Source organism: Diadema setosum, chromosome 5 (genome assembly GCF_964275005.1).
Source record: "Diadema setosum chromosome 5, eeDiaSeto1, whole genome shotgun sequence".
In the NCBI taxonomy this organism is placed as follows: domain Eukaryota; kingdom Metazoa; phylum Echinodermata; class Echinoidea; order Diadematoida; family Diadematidae; genus Diadema; species Diadema setosum.
In genome coordinates, this window is record NC_092689.1 from 14,231,607 (window position 1) to 14,259,495 (window position 27,889).

The 27,889-nt window shown below is 38.1% G+C and overlaps 1 protein-coding gene across 1 annotated transcript in view; it reads left to right on the top strand.

The window, feature by feature from the left end:
* The window catches only part of LOC140229115 (bcl-2-like protein 1), a 47,840-nt gene that overhangs the window by 10,442 nt on the left and 9,509 nt on the right, over positions 1-27,889 (top strand). Inside the window, exons 2-3 of the mRNA XM_072309381.1 lie at positions 23,519-23,657; positions 24,871-25,008. Coding sequence (XP_072165482.1) covers positions 23,519-23,657; positions 24,871-25,008 — 277 coding nt within the window. The remainder of the gene's footprint in view (positions 1-23,518; positions 23,658-24,870; positions 25,009-27,889) is intronic.

Consider the following 27,889-nt stretch of genomic DNA (forward strand, 5'->3'; position numbering starts at 1 on the left):
CATCGGGGCATGTGGGAAAGGGGAGGGTTCTGCAATATTTTCCAGAGTGACTCGTTTGTTGAATTCATGTGTGTGGCACATGTTTGAATGATGATGATCAATCCTGGTGCTGTATGCAGAGCTACAAGGAATATTTGTAGCATCTGTCCCTTTCTGTTTTAGAGAACAGTCTCCATATTCAATGACTACTTGAATCTTCCCATCAGAAGATATGACTGATCATTTACTGCTGCTAATGTCGATAATGATAATGAAGGTGACAATAGTACACATTATAATAATACTCTGAGTGGCTAGAAATTATGGTGAGGATAGTAATAAAATGCAGATATTGCCTTTTTTAGAGGCGTAATTTAACAGTTGACATTTTGGCATGAGAGTTATATTTTCCCGGAAGTGCGCAGCACTGAGGGAAAATATTGTGGTGATTGAAAAATATGTAACCAGTTACTTCCAAAGGACTACAAAAAGCATTATTACAATGATAGACAAAGCAGTGTGTACTGTGTTGTCTACGTAAATGCACATCATTTCGTTCTCGCCCCATTGGCAGCCAGTCAAATTCTGGAAGTACAGGTATGTGTATTAACTGATGTGATGTCACAGCTAGCGATGATGTTGATCCTTCCTGCATTAGTCATGTGATTGCATTATGACCAATCATCGAGCAGTATTCATGCAGACCATATATATACTAGTGAACCACATGTATTACTAGTTAACAACATGTATTACTACTTCTACTACTACTAAGTACTACTACTACTACTACTACTACTACTACTACTACTTTTACTACTACTACTACTACTACTACTACTACAATGTACTATTACTACTACTACTACTACTACTACTACTACAATGTACTATTACTACTACTACTACTACTACTACTACTACTACTACTACGTGCTACTATTGACGATAATGATAATGAATAGAAGAAAGATAATGGTATTGACTGTGACAATGACAGTTGGTGATTCGTAATGTAGAACACACCTTCATCTCTCAAAAACACATATGATTTAATGATAAAGAGAAACATTATATAATATACATGTAAACTTTAGACATATGGATAATATGGGCAGAAGAAAATATGATCTCAGGACTTCAATCTTACAACGACAAAAAAAAAAAAAAAAAAAAAAGATGGCAAGCCCCAAGATTTATCAATGAATTTATTAAACTGCTGTACATTTAAAGCAGGACATGGTGCGTTTGTCGCAGAATGAAAGGAAGAAATGTTCAATATTGTGACTGTGCATCACTTTGTATGAATGTGTCAATATACCTGTATCAATATATCATTGTTTTATTTCATCAAATATACAGTAGTTATTTAAAGTCACCTTAGCACTATGAAGCAGTGTAGTCACAGATCTCTTTTATATTTCAAAATTTTTGTGAGTCTGCAGATTCATTGGATTAGTTCAATTCATTTACTATCATCAATTTGCATTACTCATTTTGTCATCAGGTAGGCTGGGAATGAATGCAGATCTTTATGGCCCATGCTAAATTCATAGTACTGCCGGATGAACTTGATCTAAAAGGCAAGGGAAAGACAAGTGCCATGTGTACAAATTTGTCTGAAGAGTATTGAGATGGTATGCCAAGGTGGTGAAGAGCACATTTGATGCTGATGAATGGCTCTGTGCTGGTGTTTGGCTGTGAACCTTCTGTATAGATCCAGATGGTGGCTGGCTTGACTCCAGTCTACAGTAGCAGAGGTGTCTACAATGCACATGTGACATTTTAAAGGTCCAGTTTACCTTTGGGAGCAGTGATTTCAGAAATGTTCAAGATATCACATTTGATGCATATGTGTAGGTCTGTTGTATCACAAAACATCCTACCATATAAAATTTTTGCAATAAAGCCTAAAATATGGGGAGATATCAGCATGCTTCTCAATAAACCATAACTGTATACGGTTTAGTCTGGAAGCATTCTTGTTCACATTTTGTGTACTTAACAATACTTAACATCGATTATACGGATTCAAATTTTTACAGTGGTTGTTTCTATCCCTAACTCACATTTTAGATCTATTTTAAAGCACTAATGTTGGGTTTTTGTTTCATCTGCAAATGGTAAATTATGCCTTTAAAGGCTCTCTGCATGCTGTGGAAGGACTTTTATTTCAAATGGGTTTTTTTCCTCTCTTTTTTCATGCCTCTGCCATGAATCGTTACTGGAGGCATTATGTTTTCAGATTGTACATTTGTCCTTCGTGTGTCTGTTGGTCGTCTGTCCATCTGTAATTGATTGTGTGGACTATGTACATGACTTAGGAACTGTTTAAGATGTCCAAATGAAACTTGTCACATGCATATAGTGGACAAAGTTACACTCGTCAACTTGTGGGTGTATGCTCACAAGGTCAGAGGTCACGGTCAAATTTTTAAATTTCACTATCCCCCCTCCCAATCTCTTCAATGCATGGAAACTTTGAGTATGTTCATGTATGACCAGATTAAGATTATCTAGGGAGCATCATGAACCATGGGGTCAAAGGTCAAGTGATAATTCCAAAATATCACTTTTTTCCCTCTCCATCCTGGAAATGGCTGAAGGTATCTTCTTGAAACTTTAATACGTACTTATATTTCCTGGCATTGATTCTCTTCAAAAGTTTTGCATCATGAGATGAAAGGTCAGGGGTCAGAGGTGAGGTTAAAATTATAAAATTGCACTATTTTATGCCCAAATTACACTACTGTAAAACAGTGATGTTTGCATGCATTGTAATTCCGCAAATCATACGGCTTCATAATAAAGCAATTATGAAGGCAAGTTTTATGAAAGGATACCCTGTCAGAAAACAGAAATATGATGATCATATTACCAGAATCAAGCATTCTTGGCAAATGAAATTCCCATCAAAAGAAATTGGAGCAAGAGAACAAACACTGGTACATTTTTCACTGGTAATTTTTCTCTGATAGGGCATGTTTCTTCTCGTGATAGGTTTGTTGCCATGACTTCTTCCTCTGCTTACGATGTATTTATTCTTGACATAACAAGAGTTGGCACGTGCTTGTTGGCATGTTTGCTTGTTTGTTATTAGTTAGGCCCTGATGCTTTTTTTTTTTGAAATTTATTTTTCTGAACAGCAGTGAACCACTTGATTAGCCTATTAATTTTGGGGCTCTTGTCAATGCAGGGACACCTGAATTTAATAGCTATTGTTTGCTTTTGTGCAGTGTTGAAATACAAAAACAAAAACAAAACAAAAAAGAGTCATGGACAGTTAAATGTAAAGCCTGGAATGCTAGCCAAGTTGAAAGGATGCAGTTGGGCACAGTTGTGATTAGGTCTGTTGAAACATTCAGAATTTGAATAGAATGAAAGATGTGGACATCGTAAACCAATTCATTCTGCACTTTACAGGCTAAAGCATGACCATCCATCAATCCGTCCAACTACCTTACCAAGGATGTATGCCATCCATTTATCCATATCAGTTTGCTAGCCTCAATGTGGCATTTGTGACTTTGCAGAGATTGTTTTGCACTTGTGTTGACATTCCTATGCAGTGGAGTAACTGATCAGTCAAAAGTTCTAGAGTCCTTTGCTTTGAAACTTGTTGCACTTGTGTGAATTCTTAAAAGGAACTATGATCACTTTTGTTGAAGGAGAGGCGATTAATCCGATATGTCACCCACTCTAGAACAGTAGAAGGAAAAGAGATAATCAGTGGGTGCATGTTTGATTTCAGGTAATACCCTACGGTTCGGACATGTCCCAGCTTATCCCTGTCGTGTCCGCATATAATACAAACATTGTGACAATTAGACCCAGAGATATGTGCAGTCTAACTGTACTTTCATTTTCCCCTTGCTAGTGTGTGTTGTAGTGGCAGCTTAAAAATGCAGTTTGAGACAGTTTGTTGGGGCATAGTTCAGCGACCCTGTCAGATGGAGATTAGTCTGTGGAGAAAGACCCTTGTTCAAAATGTACATGTATAATGTACCTGCATAAAACATGATAATACATCATCTCCCAGATGGGTTGCTTACAATCTATATTGTAAATTTTAGGTGGTATGGAGTTTCAAGATTTGTTTGTGGAATTCGTTCTTTCTTAACAATTGTGGATCATTTATTTCTGTGTGCAACTGCATGGTCAGTCTTCAGTGCTTTCTGTTGATTGTTGTGCAATACATGTGACATATTTCACCATAGTGTGGTTAAACCAAAGGTATGCAGTGAATTTTGAGTGGAATTCATTTGGTGGGTGGAAGTGGGCCAGTGGACAGGGTAGTTGGCATCCCTCATGCAAATCATACTCTGAGTGTGAGCAGTTCCTGTGTCAGGCCAGGATATACATGTACTGGTACATGTACATAACAAGTGGAATTGGTATTGGTAACAGGATTTTTTTTTATCCAAGTGGACGTGATAGGTCTTCAGACTGACCGGATGCATGGGAAATCATCTCCCATCGTGGATGTGAAGGCCAGGGTGGAGGCTAGCGGTGGGAGAGTGGTTTGTCATCATCGGGAGGTAATTTCCTGGAGTTTTGGGTTGATGAAGCTCTGTCCTTTTCTCGAAGCTGTCGAGTGTTATGCCTTATGGTGTTTCGCAAGCTTGCAGCATTGTGCCATAGGATTTGATGTTGTTTTTACGTTTATATTGGATGTACTTCAAAGCTCATTTAACTAGTTATGTTTGCATTATTTATGTAGTGATGAAAGTGCTAATAACAATATCAACAATAGGGTAGCAGTTATTGTAGCAGTCGCAGTATTGGTAATGGAAATACTGATGATGGTAATGATGATTACAGTAATTGACTAGACTTTGTTCTTTTGTAATGTCTTTTCCACATACAGACTGTGCTTAAAACATTTTACGTCACACAGACAGACCTACATTGTACATGTACAGTAGGTGATGATGATGATGATTTAAATCATCATTGTGCTATTGGTATCCACAATGCTACTGCCATACAGTGTAGTTGACCAAAAATGTTACCTGTTGGTTGCTGGCATGTACTAAATGATCATTTGGAAGTCTCTATGATGCCGTAAGCCGTTTTTGTTGTTGTTGTTGTTGTTGATACCATGTCTTAACATCATAAGATGGCAATATAATATAAGATAAGATAGCAAGGACAAGGACATCCGATCCAAGTTTATCCATGCTGAATGCCAGTGGGATACTTTTGTAAGAACATCAATCCAATCAGATGATATTTCAATCTGTTGAAGGCCAAATTAAGCAGTAAACATAATGCACTGAACTTGTGACAGTGAGGCCTGGGTAGAACAATGTATCTTGCAGTAATATTGTTCATTGTATCTTTTATGATCTTTTTTAGATCTCTGTAGGAGGGTTTATAAGTTTTAGGGGTAAAATTCTTTTCGTCAGAAAATTTAGAAAAAAGCAAAGAATCCACTTACGTGTGTTACATAATGATACTGTTTCAGGTTAAAGCTTTGGCTTGTACAGTGAAAACTCAGAAACAAAAAAACAGAAATCATATGAAATGTTATCTTCCCTAATTTTGACTGGATATAATTTGATTACTTTTCATGACTTGTGTATAAGGTGGACCTATGAACACTGAAAGCAAATGACAACTCCACCCCCCTCCCCCCCCCCAAAAAAAAAAAACAAACAAAAAACAAAAAAAAACCTAACACTTAAGAATGTATGAGACTACCAGGCACACCTGCAACAAGTTTTTACTAAATGTGTGATTTACACTGCAATTTTCAGCTTGTTCAACTGCATCCATTTCAAAGCTGTAGTACTGTTGCCTAATTAAAGATTAATACCTGATATAAGTACAAAGTTGGCCTATAGAATTTTGTAGAATAGTTTTTCTTTCTGCAACAGATATCTTCAAATATGTGGAGAATTTTACAATAAACCACACTTTCTATTTTTTTCCCACAGAGTGCGTAAAAGAGTCTACTTGTTGAGCCTAACAGGTGACCCTCAGCATAGAAAGGCACCCATATACTTGCATTCTTAGCATTCTTTAACGATTGCTCACATTATGCAGGGGCTATTGTTACATTTCTTCAAAGTTTCCCACAGATACCTGTGGCCAGAACACAGTGCCAATTGCAATGTTGAATATGGAAGACTGCAGCAGTGAGGTCATGCTTGAAAGCACACAATTGTAAATACACAATAGTGTCCAGCAAATTATGTTGACTCCCTGTCCAGGCTTTTTGTCGCATTAAAGGTGATCTTTCCTGTGGCTTCCCCTCCTTGCATGGATTTGTGGAGAGGGATGCTTGTTGCGGACGTGCCTCCAAAAATGAGCCTGGGAATTTTAGTCGTGGTTAAGTACTTCCAGGTAGGATTTTGAGCACCATGCACTCCTTGATATCATTTTTCTGTTAGGCTGAGATTTCCTTTCTCATTTAAAGTGGATTCTTCTAGCAAATCTCTCTTGTCCTCCATCCCATCCCCCAGCCCAAACTTTGGCCGTGTGACTACAAACTTCCTGAAACTCCTTGCAAAACTTCCCACTCAAACTAGGAAAATTTCCAGATCCCCCAGAAATCTTCTCAAAGTTTGTGCAATCCAAACGCAGGCAGTTGAAACTTTACAAAGTTTGTCATGTGATCAGTCCACTCCCTGTTCGAGGTGCCTCCAAAGCTGTCAAAAAGCTTGCACTTGCTTCTGTGTTGACACTCGCAGAGAGCAAGTGAGCCAAACATTGAGAAGTATCAGTAATCAAGACCTGAAACTTTGGGAACTCTGGCCTCCAGTGTGAACGGACAAGCAACCTCTGCAAAATGTTCTCAGAGTCGGATTTCTCGAAAGTTTTGCCAGTGTGACTGCGGCATGTCTCTACCACACTCACACACACACGTGCACAACAGCTGCACTCTGTGAGATTGTATTGTGGGATCAGAGACGAAGGAAATCTCTTCCTTTGTCCTTCCAACTCAAAAGGAAAGTTTGTTCCTAATGCACATTAATTAGTTCATATGATGAGGTTTTTAAAGCACCATTTCCTGCACAGGTGAAATACGATGAGCACTCTCGCAGCATCTAGAAAGTTGACAGGTTTTTGTTCCTTTTGAGATACTTAATTAGATTTCTTATCAACTCGGAATGAAGAATAACTGAAAATTTGTATGTGATGTGATGATTTTGGATCTTCCAGCTGTTTTGGTTATAAATTCTGTACATAGATGTAGGAAGTAAATCCACTTATCTGTGAAGTGAGGAAGGGAAAATGGGAGACCATGGAGGATTAGAATGGAGGAAAGATTGTTTGAGAATTGCCAACATAATATTCAATGAAGTTGGATGAGGAAGATTACATGTAGTTAGCTATTTGACCTACAATTGTACAGCTTGGTGCAGATACTGACAAAGTACATTGTACAGTGTAATTGAACATGCACGTTTTGAAGCATGTGTAAAGCCAACACGTCGGCCAAGATGTAAGTGTATGACATGGTCTGATGTACTCTGTACTTTTTTTGATGTAGTAAACATTGGAAGTCAAGTGTGACACTTCAAAACATGGATGTCATGTGGTCTGTTATGGCACACGATAGTTTGTTTTTTGTTGTTTTGTTTTTGTTGTTGCTTCCCTGTATGATACTGACTGTACTATAACACACAAGCCTTCCAAATTGATATTGTTCGACCCAAGGACTAATTACCCTTTATATGAAAAGCTGCCCTTGTGATTGATTGATGCTGATATGTTTGATGTATAAAATATCCACCAGTCTGGATGATATGAATAATGAATGACAAACTGTAGATTCATACAGTGTGAGGGAATGAGTACTTGACCAGCTTGTAACAGGCCTTGCTGCTATGTAATTGGTACTTCTTCAAGCAAGAAGTTAGTGTTTTGCCATTCTGCAAAGCAATCATCCTTTGATGGCAATGAAAAGACAGGTTTGTTTATTTAATACTCTCGTGCATTAAAGTAAATGATGAGTAGCCTTGTGCAGAGTTTTGTCAATGTGCTCGTAAACAGATAACCTAGCCTTTGCATGACAGTGATGTGCTCTTTACAGTGCACTCCAGGTTAAATAACGAAGTCCGCGGTACTGGCTGTTTTCTGTCGTTATATCAAAATTTTGTTAAAGCTGAACAGTATTGTAAAGTATATAAAGATGTCTAGATGATAATTTTGGGACCTGAAATTTTACTTTGTTGGAACAAGAATTTTGTTTTCACCGTGTTCATAAATAACAGGAGTGCACTGTATCTTGCAGTATTAAAAAAAACAACAAAAAACAAAAGAAAACAAAACAAATAATGTCAACAATCGCTTTGCTCAGTACATGTAAATGCATGCACAGTCACACACAAAAAGCAAAAAGCAAAAAAAAAAAAACCCCAGCAAAATAAAACCAACACACATACACGCAAACAAACAACAACAACAACAAACAAACAAACAAACAAACAGAAAACAAAACCCACCCAAACCTGTGCAAGAAACATTTGACTCTTTCGTATTTCCATCTGTCTGTCCAGTTGTCTCTGTGCAGTTAGGGCCTGTATATTTCTATTTTTTTTTTTTTTTTTTGGTCAATGATCATTATCAGATTTCCGATTGATAGTGATATGCTTTATAAGACATGAAGATACAACTGTATACTATACCATATAAAGAGAAATCATGTGCATACTTGTCAGATGCATTACGTCAAACTGATCAGTCACAAGATCAATGTTAGAGGTCTAACTTTTAATTAAAAAGTAAAATTGATTAATGCTGATTGATTACAAGTAATCATTTAACCCTAACGAGGCCGGGAGGGCTCCGAGGCCCCCACTCGATGTTCCGCGCGTTGTATCGCTATTGCGGAAAGCTATTGCCGCAACGTTTCATGGCTTTTTTCTATCGAGTCTCCCGCATCTTTTGACACCAAATTTGCGATGCCCGGGCGCGCAGTTCCGAAGTTGTGCATAAATATGTACATGCATGTCAGACCAAAAATTGCTCAAAAACGTGAATTCGTGTACAATTTCAATGCAAACTGTGCTCACAGGCAAATTTCATAAAAGCATGATTATTTTTAGGTTTTGTTTATTAAAATCAGTTAATGATATATTTTCTTGTTCGCAACAATGTCACAGACAAATTTCATCAAAAAAAAATCAAAAACATGAAGTAAAAACAATAAATACATAGAAATTTAAAAAACAATAAAATACTTTTAAGGAATTTTTCTGATGGCACAATTTTTTTTTCTCTTACATTTGCTAAGGACACTAAAAAGAATATTTACACAAAAATGTGCTTGTTTTGAGCTCTATTTAGTGATTTATACCAAATTGTCTGATTTTATGCATCATTATGCATAAATTAGCATAATTTAACATAAATGATAGTTTTTTGAAAAATTAACTTCATGGTACTTCAAATTACGTCATAGGCAATGTGTGTGCCAATTTTCATTGCGATCGCGTGGTTGACGGCTTTATAGGAGGTTCACAGAGTTTTTGTTTCATCTACAAATGGTAAATAGTGCCTTTATTGATGATTTTGATTTAAATAAATTGATGGACAAACTGTTGTAAAGAAAAATGACACTGCAGAATTTTACGTGAATAGGCTTTTACACTCATAGACTGTAACTCCAAATGGCTGGTGGCATTTTTGCTGACTCTTAACAAGAAAGAGTCGGCTAAAGGGCGTCTGAGGCTGCTGAAATATTATAGTTATGAGATCCTGTAAGCAGTTTTGGATGGAGAGATATGTGTAATAGTCATCTAGTGTGGGGTGGATCATTACAGTAAAGTACCTCCTGTATCAAATTTATAATGCTTTTCCACATAGCTTTATTATACACTTCTTCAAATGCTATTTTTGTGCAGCACTTGCATTGTTATAGTTGAAAACTGTACTGCAGAGGTTGCACTTGTTTGATCATTTATGTGCAAATGTAAAAGCAGGAATAATGAGCCTTTGCACATAGGAGGCTGCGTGATGGGGACAATTTTCCTTACGCAAGTGCTTTGCTCTCCATATTGCACTTTATTTTTTTTTACCATTGATAAATGAAAGTGGCTATATTTACTCTTTCTCTCCATTCATTTCATTCCATATTTTCCTTCGTTCTGTGTTGCGTTTCATCGGACAGCCTGTCAGACTGAAATATCTATAAATGGATCTCTTTTTAGTAGTTGACTGCGTTGCCGAAGACAAATGCACGGATTTATAGTGTGCTGGGCGATACGAAACCAACCCCCTTTCCTGTGTGCGTCGAGCACAAATGTTATTACGTTCAGCAAATGAAATAGTAGCATCTGATTCCATGTGGGATCCAGATATATTAGGCTAAGCTATTGGCAGGGTTATATTAGGAGAGACAATTGGGATGGCAAATATTGGTTGATCTATTTTGTCTAGAGGCATAGAAATTATTTTAGTTATTTTATCTCTGTGTTTGTTTGATTCTTTTTATGTTTGTATGTGCGGTGTAGCAGTATTCATCAGTACACTGCAGAAGTTGCTAAATTGCAACTTTTGGTTTGTTTGGTTTTGTTTCAAAAGATAAAATGGGGTCTCTTGTTTTATGGAATACATTAGGATTACTGTATCTAATTGTGTAGATTATTATGTGCAAGCTATTGGTCTAGTTCTTGCAACAATTTTAGAAATGTAGAATATTTGCCCTGTATTTGAAATCCCTGGATCAGTTTTGATGGTTGCATGTATGTCAGTTAGGTCTTCTTGGTTATTTACCATAGGTCAGTAGTTCAGTGCTAGATATTTTTATTCTTTTGTGCTTTGGAAAAGAAATGTACCAGTAGATGAATCATGTGTGTAGTACAATTTTTTTTTCTTTTTATCATCATTAAAGTAAGAGAGAAGTAGATTTAGTTTCACCATTGAGGCATGCTGAAGTTTTTATTATGTAGTAAGCTGCCAAAATGCATCATGAGTACAAGTTTGAGTTGTGACATTTTTCAACTGCCATACACATAGGGCCACTAGGCCCATTTTATTGCCAAGCCATGCAAGATTGGACAATCCTGCATCCTGTTTGAAAAGCTAGGTATATGGTTAACAGGTTTACAAGGTATTGGAAGCAATGTGATAGAGGAGTATTCAATATATACCTGAGTTACACACAAGCAATTGTAAACATACCCAATGTACACTTGTAATCATGTGCATGTGCTGCAAGTTTCAGGGCTCACATCCATAAATATTTCCCCATAGGGATGTGTGTTAAAAGTCAAATTTCAAAAAATTCTGTAAAATAGCTGGGAGAAATGAGGTGTTTCAGCTTCACTAACCTGGATAAGTGAGATCAATATACCCTTTCATCCATCAAATTTTCAGGGTGGATTCTTCAGTCCAAATTCTGTCCAGGGGTCCGCAAAGCCAGACTACGAGTTCTTGTCACTCAAAAAATCACCCATTTTCCGTACACGTACTCAATGAAATATAGTCCCCTTAAATTCCACCAGAATAGCTTTCATCTTCCAACCAAAATGCAATTTGTAGAGGAATTCATACTCATTATCTACAGCTATTCAGTTTTTTGCCAAACTACATCATTGATTTTTAATTATTTTTTTTCTTCATTTATTTTGGTATCTTTGGTACGAATTTGTGAAGGGGTCTTGGACATTCCATTGTATTTACAGGTGTGAGCCCTATAGTGGAGGTCATATTTCTCATTTGACTTTTAAACATCATAAATGTGTTTTTGATGATATTTTCCCCTACATCATATGGGAAATTACACATTCAAGGGTTATAAAGCTTCTCAAAGGGACACTTTTGAAACTCATGCCCTTTGAGGGTTTTTTTAAAAAACAAAAATGTAGTGTTGATCAGTTCTTCATAAGATGAATACCTAGATGCAGGCAGTAATCTTTGATTATGGTGGTGTCATCACCACATTATTGCCTACAGAGTACTTCAAAAGACTTTGTTTTGTCAAACAGACTAACTTTATGAATTTTGACCTGTTTCAGTGGTAGCCAAAACAAAGAAATACATTAAAATAACACAGTCATTCAAAGTTGTGTGATACTGATGACTGCTATGTACAAAGATCTAGTACCACAACAACATAAGAAAACAAATTGTAGCCAAACAGAGTTGGGGGGGGGGGGGTAGGAAGGAGAAGAGGGGAGGGAGGAAGAGATATAACAAAATAGATCAACATAAACCAGCAGAGTTTGTATGGGATGAATACTTCCCATAGACTTGTGTGCATTGCATGCATCCTCTATAGGGCTCACACCCATAAATATTTCCCCATAGGGATGTGTGTTAAAAATCAAATTTCAAAAAATTCTGTAAAATAGCTTGGAGAAATGAGGTGTTTCAGCTTCACTAACCTGGATAAGTGAGATATACCCTTTCAATTCATCCATCAAATTTTCAGGGTGGATTCTTCAGTCCAAATTCTGTCCAGGGGTCCGCAAAGCCAGACTACGAGTTCTTGTCACTCAAAAAATCACCCATTTTCCGTACACGTACCCAATGAAATATAGTCCCCTTAAATTCCACCAGAAAAGCTTTCATCTTCCAACCAAAATGCAATTTGTAGAGGAATTCATATTCAATATCTACAGCTATTCAGTTTTTTACCAAACTACATCATTGATTTTTAATTAATTTTTTTTCTTCATTTATTTTGGTATCTTTGGTACGAATTTGTGAAGGGGTCTGGGACATTCCATTGTATTTACGGGTGTGAGCCCTTCAGCACAAGATAGCTCTTAGTTTTGACTGTGGGGGCGCTGTGGCATAATGGGTAGGACTAGTCCCGAGTTTGAGTCCCGTCAAGGGCCCCCTTGGGCAAGATGTTTTACCTACCATTTCCATGTCCATGTATAAATGGGTACCTGGAAATGATGCAAAGGTAACTAGAGATTGTAATTTGTCATCACTGACAAATTAAGGTGATCCGATCTTTTTTTTAAATCAATGATTCAAGTCCTGATCGCAATAGGCATGACCATGCAGGTTTCATCTGTGGTCAGAGACATTGGCCGTGTGATGTTTGGATTCTCATTTAGAAAAGGGAGTCATATCTGCTATCTTTGGTACCAAATCTGTATACACTATAACGAAGATACAACAACAAGTACATATGACCTTTGACCCCACTTTGCACAACCTAGATGGCATCTGAGCAAAAAGTGGTTATTTTGTGAAATGATTCTTGTAACATGATCTTTGCGTGTGCAAAATATGGGAAAGATAAGACATGTATTCACCAAGAAACAGGATGAAACATTTGTGACCTTTGACCCTAATTTACATACCCAAGATGTTGTCCGATCAAGTAGTTGTTATTTTATGAAATAATGTACGTGACATGAACTAAACATGTGCAAAATATTGGAGTGATAGGGGCTGTTTTTCTTGAGTTATTGCAAAGAAAGTTGCAGAAACATAGAAATATCTCAATACATCGAAGATAAGCTTTAATTTCAACCAAGTTTTTTAACATGATTCCGACATTGTATGAAGAATGGAAGGCACACATTCGATAGCGCACAGTCTCAGCTACAACATATTAAAATCGAGGAGAAATTCACCGAAGGGTAAGTGAGCTAGTGCTCGATAAAGACAATCATGTCAATTTTCACATTTAAAAAAATTCCCTCCCATAGAGATACCACGTCATAACGAAGATAAAGAAAGAAGTACATATGACCTTTGACCCAACTTTGCATAGACAAGATGGCATCTGAGCAAGAAGTAGTTATTTTGTGAAATTATCCTTGTAACATGGTCTTTACGTGTGCGAAATATGGGAAAGATAGGACATGTATTCACCAAGATACAGGATGAAATATTTATGACCTTTGACCCTAATTTACAAACCCAAGATGGCGTCTGATCAAGTAGTTGTTATTTTATGAAATAATGTTCGTGACATGAACTAAACATGTGCAAAATATGGTGGTGATAGGGTATGTTTTTCTTGAGTTATTGCATATAAAGTTGCAAAAAGAAAGAAATATTTCAATACATCGAAGATAAACTTTAATTTCAACCAAGTTTTTTGACGTGATCCCGACATCGTATGAAAAAACGAAGGACACGCTTACGATAGCCCAAAGTCTCAGCTACAACATATCAAAATCTTGTAGAAATTCACCGAAGCATAAGTGAGCTAGTGCTCGATAAAGATAGTAATGTCAATTTTCATTTCCAGAAAAACTGCACTGCCATAGAGATTACACGTAAACTGGTCAAAGTTGACAAGGTTACTTTCAATCCATTTTTACGAGGTGATGCCGTCATTAAATCAAAATTGTGTTTTTACATTTATGAAAGAACATTTCATAAGCTACAACATATTGAAATTTGGGTGAAAAATGGCAAAGGATAAGTGAGATACGCTCGAGTAAACTTGGAATTTGATGACGTCATTTTGAAAATTTACTTTTTTGACTTTATTAAGAAATTTGATATCTTTTAATCATTTTGTAAGCATAGCCAACCCATGAAATAACATGTACAACTCATCAGCTTTCAGAATATGTCAAGAAAATGGGGGGTCACCGTCCATCCTGACGAGTAAAATCCGATTTAAAATTGGCGGTTGTTTGGCATAGTTGCACTGTGTATCCCCATTGACGCACGCGCGGAATTTTGAGTTTGACGGGCCCGTATGACGTCATATTGAGTCGGATCGACTTGAAACTTGGTAGAAATATTCCTTGACATTTTGGACATCCCATCCGTGTAAAAAAACTGAAAATTTCTATTGCATACTAGCTGTGCGTGCGAATATGTGCGCGCGCGTACGCGTCCGTCCAATTTTTTCAATTTTTAAAAAAATGCTCCAAATGATCTGAAACGTGTGCAAAAAAATTTTGAGCTCGATTTGAGCATACAAATATTTCAACGCGCGCGTACGCGCGCGTTTTAAGATAAATATGAATTTTTGAGAAAATGAGTAGAACCCGCTTGACTTGAAATATATGTGACGTAATTTACATTAAAAAATTCCATTCCATTTATGAGATATGCATGAAAATGTGTTTTCATATAATGACGTCATAGTGACGTCACGGTCGACTGATCACTATGATTTTACTTGCGCTGTCGTCTTTGCGACATGATACATATATGGTATAAGTTTGACATTGATAGGCAATGCACTTTCTGAGCTAACTCTTGCACAACTTTTGCGGAGAAATAAAGAAATAAAGAAAGAAGAATAAAGAATCAGTACAGATACAGAAGGTGATCCGAGAGGATACTCGGATCACCTAATAATCATGGCAAGGCCCTCAGGTAGAGCAGTGGCAATACTGAAGAGGCTACTGTGGCCCAGATGAAGGAGACCATATTATCATCATTATACACATTAGGAGCACTGTAGTCAAACTTTTCTAACTGTGTCATTTCACTTCAAATACTTCACATTTTTCAGTTTTGTTTGAGTGGCCTTTCTGATCAGAAATGAAAGTGAAAATGTGGCCACTGCTAATAAAAATAGCCTTGGTGGAGGTTGACAAGTGCTCGACCAGACCATGACCAGATACACACAGGTACACAATCGCAGACAGAGGCATAGAATTCGCATATTTCGCTATTGTTTCTGGTGCATAGTTGTGGTGTGCTAATCCCCCTGCAAGGACTATTGATTTCTGGGCCCTGTAAACCACAGATTGACCTCTATACCACCACAAATTCTGAAGTACAGCCCCAGCCCCCTTGTGGTTGGTAACAGCATGTGTGCCTGGAAAGTTGGATAGTCTCTGCCACAAACTTTCAAAGTGCTGTTTTCATTGCGTGATCATAACTATCCCCCCCCCCCCCCCCATTGCTGTCAAAATCATAAGTTTTTGAGTGCATGAAACATTTGCAAATTTCAAGAGGAGCCAAGATTTGCAAAAGTAATATGCATGTACAAATCTTTGTCAAAAAACAATACATTGAATGCCAGTCACCATTTTGCCGCATAAGAAGCTGCCGGTTGATATTCATGAAAGTTTCAGGGTGCAAATGTTTTTGGTTTTACAGTAGTGGGAACTTAATGATGTCCCATTAAAGCCCTTTGCTCACTTAGTTTTCCTAGCCCCATACTATCCTCAGCCCCTTTTCACACTAGCATACTTACATTGTAGTACCATACTATTGACGCAATGAGGGCTAAGAAAAATGGTGCCTGTTCTCATTTACTATCATCAATCCCGGACTATGAAGGCTTCTCATACCCCGTTTATACTGCTAGCGGGTTTCAGAGCCTGCTCGAGGAGGTTCGAAAACCCACTCTGAAAAACCAGCCTCTTGTCTGTTTATACTGCTCGCCAAAAGCAGACCCTAGCAGGCCCTAGCAGGCCCAACCTTCTCCTCCCCTCTGATTTATGGCGTGGGCTTTTAAGTGACAGTGTGCCAGTTGAAAGGCTTTCTGCAGTGGGGATTGGTCGAGATGGCTGGGTTGTTTATGTAAGCAGGTGATGACCTTCAGCAATTACCTCCGGGTCAGCCAAAAAGCGGCTTCTCGAACCCCCTTTGCGTTTATACTGCAGTCGAACCTCCTCGAGCCTGCTATAGCGGGTTCTGAAACCTCCCCCCATAGGAGGTTTCAGAACCCGACCCGACCCGACCCGACCGGATCGCCTTTTCTGAATTCTGTCTGTTTATACTGAGCTGAAAGCCTGCTCGAAGCGGCTACAGGGGGTTTCAAAACCCCCTTTTTCCTTAGTATAAACGGGGTATCAGTTCACCAAGCCAAAGAAGGACAGTCCACAGACAGAAGACATAGGTCCTGCAGGTACACATGTAGCTAGCTGTGGCGGTGTTGTGTGTGAATGAAGTACAATATGTACAAAAGACCTATCGTGTGACATAAACATGCACACCTATTAAAGGTACCAGGTAATGTAACAATTAACATTTTAAAAAACAATTTTCATCTTTTTTTTCTTCATTTTTTTACATCATGAATTACTGATCACAGTGAAGAAGTGAACATTCGTGGCCATCTGGCCTTGGACTGGTTGCAGCACAACCTGAGCAATAAATACACAAAGTTTTGCAATTAAGATTGTGACCAAAATGACACGAAATAGTGCATTATTTCTGTTCTCACTGAAAAAATGTCAAAATTTTCGGTGCGGTCCTGATTGTGACCTGAAATGATGCATTATTTTGTGAGAAGAGCATGTCTTCATAGACCCCGTTTACAGTGCGAGGCTCGGCAGCAGCCGAGCCGCGGCCGAGCCCAGCCCGCTTCAGTGTAAACGCGCAAAAGGCCAAATGCGAGGCCAAAATTGGCCTCGCATTTGGCCTTGCTCTGGAGGTGGTCTCGTCGGCCGCGGCCGAGCCCGGCCTCTTCTTGGTGTAAACGCAAACTGGGCCAAATGCGCGGCCAATTTTAGTCTGGCTTCCAGACCCTCTGCCCGTACTATTTCGCTATTCACGATATTAACCCCCTCAATGTGGAAAACTGTAGTATAGTTTATGGTGGTTTTGTCCTGCAAAGGATTTTTCCTTCGGCAAAGACCTTTGCCCGAACGGCGACTTCGTCGCCACGGAATCCAGTTGGCCGAGCCACGGCCGAGCCCGGCCCCGCACTGTAAACGGGGTCATAGCCTGACCGAAGGATAGACAAGCCTTCCTGATGGTTGCTTTATTTTCACCCACATGGAGATGCAAAATGATACCTAGATCTCATTTGATGCAGAGATTTTATTTGACATGGTCAAGTTCAACCTTGTCTCAAATCCAGATAACACCTCATTAATGCATATATTGGATCAGGGTGACATATTCAGTGAGGGCCTTACCCTGGATCACATGGCCATGGTACTTGTGGTATCACAAGGCTGTGATACATTAGAGATGAATGCATAGTCAGTCATTTGGAACAAAACTGTGCCAGCTCTTTGGCAACGTAAATCTTTGCGGGACTGATATACATCTGATCTTAAACCTTGCCCCTTCATTAGTGGTGCTATGCTACAGGTACTTCTACTACTGCTGCTTCTACTACTACTAGGGCCTACTTATGATAATGCTACATGTATGAGTGTACAATACCACCTCTCCTGTCACTTCTTCTATTGCCATTTCTTCTGTTTTGAATTCATGAAGTGTGATTAACTGTAAATTCACACCATGTTTGTCGTGGCTTTTAATGAAAAAAGGTAAATCAAACGTTTGTAGAGGTTTCATCAAAGTCATACCTAACATAAGAAAATCAAAAGCAAATTTCAAGTTTCATATGGTTTGTGTCAAACAGCGATACGAGGAGCAACCTCATGCATTATATGTATGAATTAGATGAAAATCATGTGTAACCATCAATTCTGTAATTTTCCATTCATTTTGAGCCTGATCTTGAAAACCATTCAGTCATTCTGTGTTTGTAAACTATTTTATCCTTATAGCCTGCTTTACTGCAAGCTCTAGTACCTACTTCTATCATGTCTAATGAATTGGTTTTCACTATCAGTTGATAGAGGGCCTACCATTATTATCTTCTGTTGCTGGCAAGAGCTGATTGCTGTGTACAATGTTGTATTTGTGTGTTCACTGACATCCCCAAACTGATTACATCCTGTAGCTCTCCACGCCACACCAGATGTCCAATAGACAATTACTGGACTAAAATAGAAAGCAATTCAATTTATACGAATGGTCTTGGAATCTTTCTCCTTATCCCTCCCCCTTCCAACCCTCCACTCAATTACAATGTACCCCCGCCCCCACCCCATGATCTTTGTAAGTTAATAAAAACACAGCCATAGAAAGATACTATATACATTTTTTTTTTTTATTTATTTTTTTTGTGGGGGGGGGGGGGAGTTTGCTGTGAATACATGTAGGCGACTTGTTTACCACAGTGAAAGAAGGGCAAAGATATTAGCTATTAAAGCCTCTTGCGCAGCTGCAACATTTAAGAAGTCTATCATTCAAGATGTTTGAGTCAGCAGTACTTATAGATTTCTTGTCAACTAGCAAAATCAAAACAAATGTAGTGAATATTTGATGAAGACATTGTGTGAAAAAGAGCTTACAGGTTTTGTTAGACTGGTGAAGTCACTATTCACTTCTAAAAAATGTGACCCTGTGCAATATTTTATTTCATAATATGGATTCCAGAAGAATGCAGTCTGAACGACATGGAACTATTTCCAGAGTTTGTATGGTGGTCCCTTAAATTTGAGCAAGTGCGTGAAAGTGAATGATTTCCCGATTGTAGGAAAACTGTTTTTGTTACAAGTTCACATTTTCATAAGTACAATGTACGTAGAAGATGATGATACAGACCACAGTACAACTGTAGCAATTTCAATGAACTGAAGGAATACACAAGGATCAGGAGTAATATGTTATTTCTCAAGTTGGAGGAGGTCTAGAGACATTGAATACTGTTCCATGCATGTTGTCAAGTAGAAAAATTCTAGATATAACAGCTGTGGACTGTGGGATTGCACATGAGGGAATCCATTACTCCCCCCCCCCCCCCCCAATACACAACCTATTCTCAGATGTGACCAAGAAGTCTTATATCTAGTTGGCCTGTGGTAAGTACCTTCCCAAGTTTCTGACATAATTACCCAGTCTAGTAGTACAATGTATTAAATGCTGTCTAAGGGTGATTACACACCTCAGATTTATAGGGTACGTCGCACACAATGCATCCACATGAAAGCACCAAGCTTTGCTTCACAGAAGAATTTAAGACATCAAGTGATTTCTTGTAGAGTACTGAATAACTTAAGGATCATTACAGGCTTACTGTTACACCCAGGGCATCGAGCAGAAAGCATTACATAAAAGGAAAGACATGGAGAGGACACAGTAATCTTTCCCACCCTTCTGGTTTTTATCCTCTTGGAGAGGTGTGTACAGTTCTGGTTGAGGTGAGGATCTATCTTTCAACGTTTTGCGAGATATTCAGAAACCACTCTATGAGATGTCAAAGCATGCAAATCTAAGGGGTATCAAAGTTTATTTGATGAAAACCGGTTTTGAAATGGCTGAGATATCCAAAAACAAGGTAAAACAAAGTGACCCTGATTAAAAGGCGTGGCCTGTCGCCTATTATTTATTATTTATTACTATTTATTATTATAATTTTTTTGGATATCTCAGCCATTTGAAAACCAATTTTCATCAAATAAATGTTGAATCCTTCTTAAAATTACATGCTCTTTCATATTTCATATGAGGTTTCTCATTATCTCACTTAGGAATGTTCAAAACATGAATCCCCACCTCAACCAGTACTGTACAGTCCCTTTGATCTTTCCCACCCTAATGGTTTTATCCTTTCATTCTGGAAGATGATGTCATTTCTTCATTTTCATACACGGAAAAATACAAACATGCTATGCCAGTTGAATGTTGTCGTGGTAATCGCCTACATGTCTCTCTGCTCTGTTTCACTTTGTACGCACGCAGTCAGCGGGGGAAGTACCTGACAAGTGCATTTGTAAATTATGCATGGATGTGCATATTGTGAAGAGTGGCTGGGAACATAAATGGTCTGTGCTCTGGAGTGGGGAAAATGTATCCGTCAATAGAGTGCTGATTGCACAATTAAGGGTTTCAGCAGGATGGCTGTATTGCGCAATAGTTGTAGGTGATGGTTGTTAATGAGCGCATCAGCTCGGTCTTTATTTAGATCAGCTGGTATATTGAGGATTCAGAGAGCTATTTATAATTTGTCAAAATGAGATGAATGAATCAATTCATCAAGGTTTGGCTGAAGGAGTGGGACTACTGAGCCATTGTCTCCGCCCTCAATCAATCTTCTGTGCGCCGAAGGAAAGCACTTTTCTGTGATCATGACTAAGTCCAGTTATAAGAAACAGGTAATGTACAACCCACAGCTGCTGTGCACCGTGTGCCTTACTTTTGAGCATCTCTTTTGAAAACTTGCAGAACCTCTTTACGTTAGTTGCTGAGTTGATAATCTCAATCTGAACATTTTGATGCATGGTAGTTTGACTTAGTGGTGTGCAGTCAACAATGGTCTGTTGTTGATGGCACATTTGATTTAGTTCATAGGGGAACCACATTATCACAAAGACCTAAAAGGCATGACAATTACCTTGTATCAGGTTTCTCACTGTATCAGGATACAAAAACACAGAAATATAAAGAGATGAGATCTGCAAAATCACCATGCTATTAAAGGGTTTGGGTCTTTGTGACGTCATCATACTGAGGTTCAGCTGCATAGATTTGGCCTTCATTCTCCTCTTTCTGTTGTTCGTCATTCCCTCTAGAAATTTTCCCTTTATTATTATACGACTCTATCGTGTCTTTATGATTTCATAACAGAAGAATGATTTTCTTCAGGTGTAAAAAAAAATCAAATACCTATTGAGAAAGGATACGCATTCAAGAATTAACTGTGCAACAGCCGTCATAAATACTTACTTTGATATTAGGAATGTATTAAATTTCAAAGCTACATATCCAGTGACACTGATTCTATTTCTGTTTCCACTTTTGATACCCATCATGCCCACTCATATCTTTTTATGCCTTAGTGAAAATTGGACCTTATTTTGTGATCAGTTGTGAATGCTGCAACCTGCACACGTGTACAATACACTAAGAGTAATCATGCTGTATAGCAATGCATTTATCATTTTTGTTTTGAGTATTGCACAGAGATACTTTGATGTTGTTATCTTGACTATATATGGAACTTCATATGCAGATCAGGGTCAAAACTGCTGTTTATACTGCCTCAATATATGCTTATATATATACATTTTAATAGGAACTATCCCATTTGATAGGGACAGCCAAAGTTAAGGCAATGAGGAGATACAGGGACACTTCAAAGGTTGGAATCCACAGTGATATAACTGATATGGTTGATTCATTATTTTAACATTATCAGGTATGTAGTTCAATGCCAAACTAGGAGCTGCCCTCACTGCGCAATCATATGGGATAAAAACATAAACGAAATGGTCAATCAAAATTAAAAGATAAAATAGAAAACTAATTGCAAATTATAGATATACCGTACAATGTAGCACACACAGAGACCATTAATTCAGTGTGAAGTGTGTTTCTCTCTTTTTGTTGATGCTAATGTTAATCTTTGGGTATCAGTCAAGTTTGTCATGAAAATGTACTGAAATCTATCAACCGTCAGTATTGCCCATGCACTGAAGTGTCATGACTTGTATGATATGACCGTTTTGTCGATGGGCAAGGAGGTGCGTTACGTCACATTCATTCCCCATACATACAGGAGATCTGTGGGTAGATCATGTAGATCTCTATCAGTATCACTAGCTGATCTAGGATCGATCTAAATTCTTTGCATGCCACCATGATGAGGCCCAACTGGTGAGCAGACATGCTGTGATCGAAAAGCGAGAAATTTCTAGCACGATGACCCTATATTGGCACTAGGTTCAATGCACCCATTTGTGTACATGTACACACATTCCTGGTTACAAGTATTGCCTTCCCTAGCAATGCTAGATTTAAATGAAAAGGAAAATTATGTTCTGCTTATGATATCACGGTAAAACAAGGAATGATTATGATGTATTCTTATTTTAGGGAGAGATTTTAAATGTATTTAGTCTGACATGCATTTATTACTGCCCATATCCATTCCTAGTGGAATTTGTTACATCTGTTGTTAGGCAGATTTATGATAAATTTATGTAGGGCACAATACCAGTACCACAGGGCTTAGCATCACCGCTTCCAGACTAATCCAGTTTTGATCCCCTCTTAAAATGCCTACAGAAGTGATGTATGGAAGTGCATTGAGAGTGACACTGTTGCATGAATTTGCAAATGCACTTTACACTCGTACACTGGCCAAACGAATGGAGTGGGCATACCTTGCATGTATCTGTTTGTCTTCTTTCATTGGCAGGTACACAACACTGACGTTTGCGGCATGCATTCTCAGTAGAGTAATAGTCTGTGCTGATTCGGATTTTAAAGACCCGCACTTGCCCCTATTTCTGTGAACATTGTTTGTGCTCAAAACGGTCATCATAGAAATCGTTGAATGATTATGTATTTTTGTGAAGCTGTGCTGACCTTTTAGGTAATGAAATGTATTGCACTGTACATGTACAAGGAATGCTGACTAGCTGATATCTGTGAAATGATTGTCTGACCAAACTAGTCGGAAGTCTGGACTCAGAGACTATAGTGTTCTCTTCCCCAATACATCATCAGATAATAAGGCCCTTCTCCAAAGCAAAAATTTTAATTAGAAATTACACATGGCCATCTGGTTTTGCATTCATATGCAATTGCAGGCTCAATACGCAGTTGTATATTTCACTCTCCTGTATGTTTCAGTGTGATAGGCTGCCTTTTGTGACAATTTTTCAAGCGGAATATGTCATAACATATCCCCAAATGTTGTAAATGTGGAATGTATGTATGAAGGAGAGAACAATCTTAACTACACGTACTTGTGCAAGAAAAATATTGAAATATCCGATATCAGTGGGATACACTATGTGCATATTCCAAGGCAGAAAAGCTTTGGACTTTGTTGCACTTCATTCTACAGAAGATTACTCCTCTTTCATTTATCTCTTATTTTTCGCTGCTCTAGATGAATGGGAGTGACACTGCTAGGCTGGTTGAGGACTACTGCATATACAGGATACGAAAGGAGAGCATCGAACTTCCCGGATTTCAACATGTGAGCAGAGAGCCTTACGCTCCTCTTGCAGCAAGAATGAGAGAAATAGGTGAGATGTAGATGCGTATCACATGTCATCTTCCTTGGGAATCTAGGTCTAAACTTGAAGTTGAAGGTGAGTAACATTTTATGTGTTACCCAGTGCTCATAGCAAATATCACCAAATGATTTGGTCATGTTGATGACATTCACCCTTGCTATAATTCTTTCCTTCTCCTTGTTGTGTAGGAGTCATTGGCATTTGGCAGCTGTAGATCTGCAACACTAATGCTCCCTACGCGTCTGTGATGCAAACAGTTTTGTTCTCCACATGTACAAGACAGCTGTTCCCAATAGAGCTCACAATGTCCAACGTGCAGGAGGAGGCATGTTGGGGCATTAGTGTTTCAGAGCTAAAGCTGCCTATTATTTTCTGAAGGGTAACTCATTGCACAGCCAGTACCCATAATTAATGGGTAAAGTTTTAACCAGTGTGTAATGAGTTTACAAAACTTTATAGCACAATTTGCAGTTTCAATACCAGCAAGTCTTTGTGTACAGGCTTTTACCACCTGTCTTGTCACAAAACTGAAATTCTTCATCGAATTTGATTAAAACTTGAAGTAGGCTGATATTGTATTTTCTTAAAGGAACCCTTTTGATTTGGCTCCATTTCTACTTATATATCTGCAACATTGAGTTTTATTGATCCTTGATGACCAAAAATGAGGTACTGCAGAACATGATATATTCGCGGCATGAATTTTTCGCGAATTGGAACTGATGGCCTTTTTTATGGCATGAAACTTTTGCGAACTGCCACTGGCATTCAATGCATATAGTGTAGACAAGAACTTTCACATGCATTTTAATTTCGAGAATCTTGGCGTTCGTGAAATTTGTGAAATTAAGATGCACGTGAACATTCCTCGTTTTACAGTAGTTCTCTATGGGAAGTCATTAAAAAAAGAAAAAAAAATATATATACACACATACACACATACACTATTTAACTGTTTTACCCAGTTAAGCTGTCTCATTCTGTGTTATCTAAAGTGTTTGATATTTGAATGAAAAAACTTCTTGAATTACTGGTACCTAGCTTTATGTGCACTATTATTTTTTGTTTTTGTCCTTCACATTTGCAATCAATATCAAACAAATTTGAAAAATTATTGGACATACATACATTACACCAAACTGAAAGTTGTAGTTTATATCGTTTTGCCTGTGAACCAAATGCCTGTTTGTTTGTTTTTTTGTCCAATGTTTGCTACGAGTAGGTGAAGAAATTGAACGAACAAACCCTGAATTTTTCGCTGGATGTTGCCAGGAGCTCAACATCAGCCCGACAACGGCGTATGCCAAATTCAAAGACCTCGCCGACGAGCTGTTCAGAGACCAAGACAACGGATCAAAAGGTAATTGAAATCTGGCAGTCACTTCGTGGGTCCTATCATCTCCTGGGTGCTGGGGTTTAGAACTGCTCTGCTGTCAATTATGACCGTGATGGATTCAGTTCAGACCTTAATTTGAACGTTGCTGTCGCACCATTCTTTTGCAGCAATCTTGTATGATTGAATTGGAACCCACTTGTAGGTCTGGAAATGATAGTTTCAGACATGGTTGTCTTTTTGTGATGTGATTTCTGTCCTGAAAGTAACATACAGTGTTCCCTGATTATTAAAGATTAATATACTGTATAAGCTGTTATTTTCGTGAGGGTTTAATTTTCGCTAATTTTGCGAATCACAGTTGGATCGCGAATTTAAAGGGACTGTACAGTACTGGTTGATGTGGGGATTCATGTTTTGAACATTCCTAAGTGAGATAATGAAAAGCCTCTTATGAAATATGAAAGAGCATGTAATTTTAAGAAGGATTCAACGTTTATTTGATGAAAATTGGTTTTCAAATGGCTGAGATATCCAAAAAAGTGCTAATAATAAAAGGCGACATGCCACAACTTTATTAGGATCTCTTTGTTTCACCTTGTTTTTTGGATATCTCAGCCATTTCAAAACCAATTTTCATCGAATAAACTTTTGATACCCCTTAGAACTGCATGCTCTTCGACATCTCATAGAGTGGTTTCTGAATATCTCGCAAAACGTTAAAAGCTAAATCCTCACCTCGACCAGAACTGTACACACCCTTTAACAAAATGCGAAAATGTTGCCATGCGCTAGGTTGATAATGCATTTATGATAGCATTGGTGTCAATTCGCAGAAACAACATCTTGCGAAAATGTCTGTGACCTCCTCATTTGCGAAAAACATGCGAAAATAACAGCTTATACAGTCAGTCAAATTTCAGCTCAAGTTCCCCTCTGATTCAGCAGTGAGGAAGAACATGAAAAAATTTTCAAGGATCAAGATTTCCTTCAGCTGCCCTATAACAGGAAATGAATAAATGTAGTTGATCGATGAGACATCGCGCATGTGGAGTGGATGTGATATTAGTTTAAGGTTGCAGCGTAATAATTTTATTCTAGATTGCCCACACAATGGTTTGCAGGTAAAGGAAGAGTGCCCTTAAACCAAGGAGGGCATTCAAACTATCCCCCACTGTAGGGGCTTTGCAGCGATCTGAGCATTTGCTTTCGTTTTGATGATGTTCGTCAGCCAACCCTGTGAATAGCCAGAGACAGACAGACAGACAGACACACACACGCATACATACATACAAATGAAGCTGCACAAATCAGACGTGAATGATAGATGCCACTGGCCGTTTGCTGTTGGTGTAGTCAAGTTTATGCAACTCTGGGCAGCTTGTGAAGAAGAAAAAGTTTTGTGCAAAAAAAATATACTGTCGTAGAATGGTAGTTGTGATGGTGATGTGCAATTGTACATGTGTACCAGCTGATTTGCTTCATACCAGTATGCATATTGTTTGGAGTGTATACAGTGTAGGTACTCTTACCCTCTTTGGTACCCTGCATTGTACATGAAAGCATATTTTTGAGGTTGTGTCAATGTGTATCTGCAGTTGCATTGCCCTGTATATGCAATCATAAGGTTCTGTAGTTCTTAATCAACAGCAGCAACAACAACAACAACACCAAAAATACTTTTTTTTTTTTTTTTTTTTAATATATACAGTACATATTATGTATACGAGACATTGGTGATGGTTGTCCAAATACTGATTACCTCAAGATAGTGCCTTTCTACCACACTGGTACTCACAGTTTAATATAGCAAAGGTACAGTTTGTGAAAGATGAGGAAGAAATAATTTCCAAGAGTTTGTCAGTTTGTTTCATACAGACAGTTGCTGGATTTCATCATTTTTTTTTTTTTTTTTGTTGATAAATGGTGTCACCTTCTAGTTCATAACCAGAGCTGCATTACACTACTACTAGAGAATTTTTAATTTAAAAAGAATATATATGTTCATCTCTTATGTTGTCTGCTCGAAGGTGTTTGCTTTTTCCCCTGGCTTAACTAAGAAATTCAAATGGCATGGTCTCATAGACTGCATGCATGTTTTGCGGAAGTTTATATGAGGGGAATCCCCTTAGCTCACATTAGACTTCCCCTACTATGAAATGTTGCCGTAAACATTCTTATAAATGGAGGGAGGGGGGGGGGGGAACAATTGGTGGATGGAAAACTTCTTTATATCCTTGTTAGCTTTCACTTTGAATACATAAAATGTTACCGTGTCAAGAGTGATTAGTGTTGCTGCAGACTCTGCAGTACGAAGTGTCTGCTGTTTCTATAAACATCTATTAAGGATCTCCATGGTTTCTGTGGACTCAGATCTGATTCCAAAGATAAATCATACTTTACCGCAACAGAAACCTTTTTTTTTTTTTTTTTCATGAGGCTGAGTGTTATTTTTGTAAACATGAATTGGTGTATGTTTGTGGTTGATTTTATTCAAATCTAGAGCAAAGCCCTATTAACGAGATGATTACACAAAGCCAAAATATGAACAGGATTTTGTGGTCGGAATCATTGACGGAGAACAGGAGGGTGCCAAGCATAACTACTTTCAGTGGAGATAAGTCCTTTTGCATATCAGCTGCCATTATGATGGTTAGCCAAGTAGTAGGAACTGGGGTCATTGTTCTGCTGACCACATTCTGATGTCCATAAAGAAATGTCTTATGACAGATGTGATAAATGCCAAGGGGAAAGAATAGGGTTTCCCTATATCCTACTTGTATATATGCTTTATTTGTATTTCTTAATGGCTTAATTATTGCTAAAATCATTTTATTATCTTAATCAAAACTACTACTCCTGCTGTATTTTCTACTACATGTACTACTACTACTGCTACTACTACTAC